The 3,593-nt window shown below is 46.1% G+C and overlaps 1 protein-coding gene across 1 annotated transcript in view; it reads right to left on the reverse strand.

Annotated features, from left to right (window-relative positions):
• The window catches only part of TREMEDRAFT_65683 (uncharacterized protein), a gene marked incomplete at both ends in the record, with an annotated part of 5,654 nt that overhangs the window by 1,550 nt on the left and 511 nt on the right, over positions 1 to 3,593 (reverse strand). The window contains 4 exons of the mRNA XM_007007766.1: positions 495 to 1,473; positions 1,499 to 1,851; positions 1,997 to 2,055; positions 2,157 to 3,583. Coding sequence (XP_007007828.1) covers positions 495 to 1,473; positions 1,499 to 1,851; positions 1,997 to 2,055; positions 2,157 to 3,583 — 2,818 coding nt within the window. The remainder of the gene's footprint in view (positions 1 to 494; positions 1,474 to 1,498; positions 1,852 to 1,996; positions 2,056 to 2,156; positions 3,584 to 3,593) is intronic.

Genomic DNA, 3,593 nt, shown 5'->3' on the forward strand with positions numbered 1-3,593 from the left:
CCCATGAGATGGAGGGAGTATTTCGGATACGCTTCCCGAAACGAAAGTGACAAAGGTGGGGTAGAAAATCGACTTGGAAGGGGGGAAAGTCGCCTTTGGGGGTAGGGTGGGGTAGGGGTGGGGGGTGGGTGACTTGGGGGATGGGTGGGGGTTGGAGATGAGATGATGTGAGACTGTTTCTGATCGTACTGAGCAGACAAGGTGATATAAGGGGGATACGAAGAGGTGCAAGAGACGAGGAATATCAGCAGGAAAAGAGGCGTCAAAAGGGGCCAACTACTATACACATCTTGTAGTTCACCCTCCATCCCTCCCTTCAATGATGATTTGCATCCTTGGCAAAACAAAGAAACATGCATCGAGAAAGGAATTCAGTCATGTACATACATTGTCGTCGTTGGTCATGTTCGTCGTCGTCGTCATTGTCGTGTCACATGATGAGACTGGGTGGTACGGTGAAACAGGTGGAAAGGGATATGATACAAACCACCTACGAACCAGCCACGCTAGGTGGTGAAACGGCAACTTCTTTCCTCCATTCATCTATAGCTTTCTCAGCTTGCCCTGGTGTACCCACCCCGACCATTGGCATCCCTCCTACGCCAATGTCCATGTTCATGTTCATTCCCGGCATCCCTCCCGCCATACTCATCCCAGGCATCCCCATCCCCACACCCATGCCCATCCCAGGCATCATAGGTATCGGCATACCCATCATCGGTATCCCAGAGTACCCCATAACAGGCATATGTCCCGGCATACCCGACATAGCTGACATACCTGCCATTCCAGAATGACCAAAATGAGGAAACACCTGAGGAGACATGTTAGACAAACGTTTGATCCCTAATGGTATATCATCATCTTCCTGACAAGACTTCAACACGTGTTTTCGTAATAAAAGAGGGACGTCATCGTCTTCTCCGTCTTCTCCTTGTACTGTGGGTGTATCGAGTTGACCAGTGGGAAGTGTAAACGATTGCGAGTTGGGTAGGTTAAAACATTGCCCTTTTGATGGACTGAGAGAATTCGATTGATCACCAATGTATTGTCCATGACCGATAGGAGACTTTGTAGGTGATTTGAACCTGGACAAAGGAATATCACCGTCTTCCGAACTATCCTCTTCTACCTGTACTTTCCTAGGCGTGATTTTCGATAAAGGAACGTCTTCTTCATCATCATCACTTTCGTCTTCTTTATCTTCCTCGGCTCCGTCCCCTTCATCGAAAGATGCATCAACTAAACCTCCAGTTTGGATCTTCAAATCGAGAGGGGAGTGTTCAAGGTTTGATTCGTTTGGTCCAACGAGTCCGGCATTCGGACCCGGAGTATTGTCTTCTTCAGCTGGAAGCGGTTCAAGAAGCGATGTACGGTCTTGTTGTTCGTTCAACAGATCATCCATGGGAACCAACATCTCATTCTTCGACGGTGTGATATTCATCTGAGAATTTGATCGTTTCCCTTCCACACCTTTCCCTTATTCTTCTGCCTTTACGTTTCAACTCCAAAGCCGCCATACGAGCTTTCTCAGCTTCCTCTCTCCCTTTCTCTTCTTCTTGCATAATCTTCAATTTGGCCATTTCTTTCTCCCATATCTGATCCACACCAAATACACTACGTGATTTTGGGATACGTTGACCTGGGTCTAGGAGGGAATTGCGATTATCTCCGGGGTCTACATACGAAGATCGTAGGTTGGGATTAGAATCGAATTGTAACAAGGGACGAAGAGAGTCGCGTCGATCTCCGGGAGGGTGATTGGGGGAAGAAGGGGAGGGGATGGCGGACTGAGGTGAGGGAAGGGAAGGTCGGGACATCATCGATGGTCTGGAATCGCCCGTGAAAACTCTGAGTGTCATGGATTATACCTCATCGCAGAAGATATTAAGTCATGATGGAGAGATGGACAACGACACAATTGTGGTCATGGGGCAGCTGTCAAATCAAGGGCGATGACCGGAGAGAGTGAGATGGGAACGAGAGCTCAACATACCTTTGTTTACCCTTGATGGCTTGTTTCCGAGCTTCCAGTTGGTCCATCAAGCTTGTTCCCTGATATCAACGACGTCCCCAGTCTCACAAGGGATAAAATCCAGACGAGTGGGTGATGATTGACGACAGTGAAGAGAGGAAAGGGAAAGTGATCAACTCACATATAGTTTCCCCGCCTTTCTAGGTCCTTCCCATTCTTCCATTCCTCCCTCTCTCATTTCCCCAACACCGTCAACTTGATCCCCTTCGATCCCCTCACCTCCAACGCTCATAGGTCTGGAGAGATCAAACAAAGGCTCAAGATTCATACTCTGTCTAATCTCCTTCTTCCCCCATCCACCATGTTCGATACCCAACAATATACTACTCCTTGCTTGAGCAGGTAAAGGTTTTTCCCCCAAAGTCCAACCTTCTGGCACTTTTTCAACTTTTGGTGGTGGTTCACTTCCTCTCAACGGGGCGGGCAAAATGAGAGTTTTCGGTCTTAACAAACTGTGTCGAGTTGGGAATTTCGGCATGGATGAATAACGTGATGGTTTTAAAGGTTTACCATATTCTTCAGCAGTTGGAATATCATCGAAATTCTTACTCTGTCTAAGCATATCAAGCAATCTTCTTTCTTCTTCTTCTGGTGAAAAGATACCTGTCTGTTGTGAGATCACATCTTGGGGGATGTTCGACATCTTATTGAGGTCCATAGAAGATCTGTTATCATACTGTTGAGTTGAAGTTGATGGGAAAGGAATAGGAGTAGAAGAATGATTCGACATTGAAGTACTTGATCTCCTCTGAGCAGCTAAAACTTTCGGATCAAACCTTGATCCTAATTCCAATGGTGGAGCAGGTATAGCAAAAGGATTCTCTTCCACTTGTTCTCTTTCTTCTTCACGATGAAAAGTAGGACTGAAATTCCTACTCATAGAAGATAATGGTCTCATTTGTGACATTGGTGATTCAGGTAAAGGAATCATGAGAGGATGAGGATCCGTATAATTCATCGATAACCTACTTGTAGGTCTTAATCTTTCCATAGTACCAGTCGGGGAAGTAGGTAATGGAACACCTCCATTCTCTGCCATTAGACGTACCCTAGCAGCTTTATCCAATGCTGAAGAAACGAAATCTTCCGGTGTTTCATGAATGATTTCTTCATGTTCCAGAGTAGACGTATCGTATGATGTTGGGAGTTGATCTAAATGAATTGAATTCCTTTCAAATGGTGATAAGATAGGTGTGGCTTTACCTCCTGGTATATGTTGTAGACGCATGGAATTTTTCATCATGCGTAATTGTGGTTGAGGTCGTTGGGCTTTTTGATCAATCTTGATACCTCCATGTTGACGTTCATCACCAACATTCTGTTCGAGTGAAGTACGAAAATCTGGAATTTGTTGTTGAGGGATTTGAGAAGAGATAGGAGCGTCGGGAGAAAGAAGATGTTCAGGTATACCCCAATCGGACACATCCACCTGTATTTCTTTCTTGTGGACAGACGGGTCTGATGGGTCGGATAATGGTTGATTGGGTTGATCGGCTCGACGAGGGGAGAGAGGGACAGCAGAAGGCCATTGTAATGAAGGTGGTCGATCTATGGGAAG

This window comes from Tremella mesenterica (genome assembly GCF_000271645.1).
Source record: "Tremella mesenterica DSM 1558 unplaced genomic scaffold TREMEscaffold_15, whole genome shotgun sequence".
NCBI classification, from domain to species: Eukaryota; Fungi; Basidiomycota; class Tremellomycetes; order Tremellales; family Tremellaceae; genus Tremella; species Tremella mesenterica.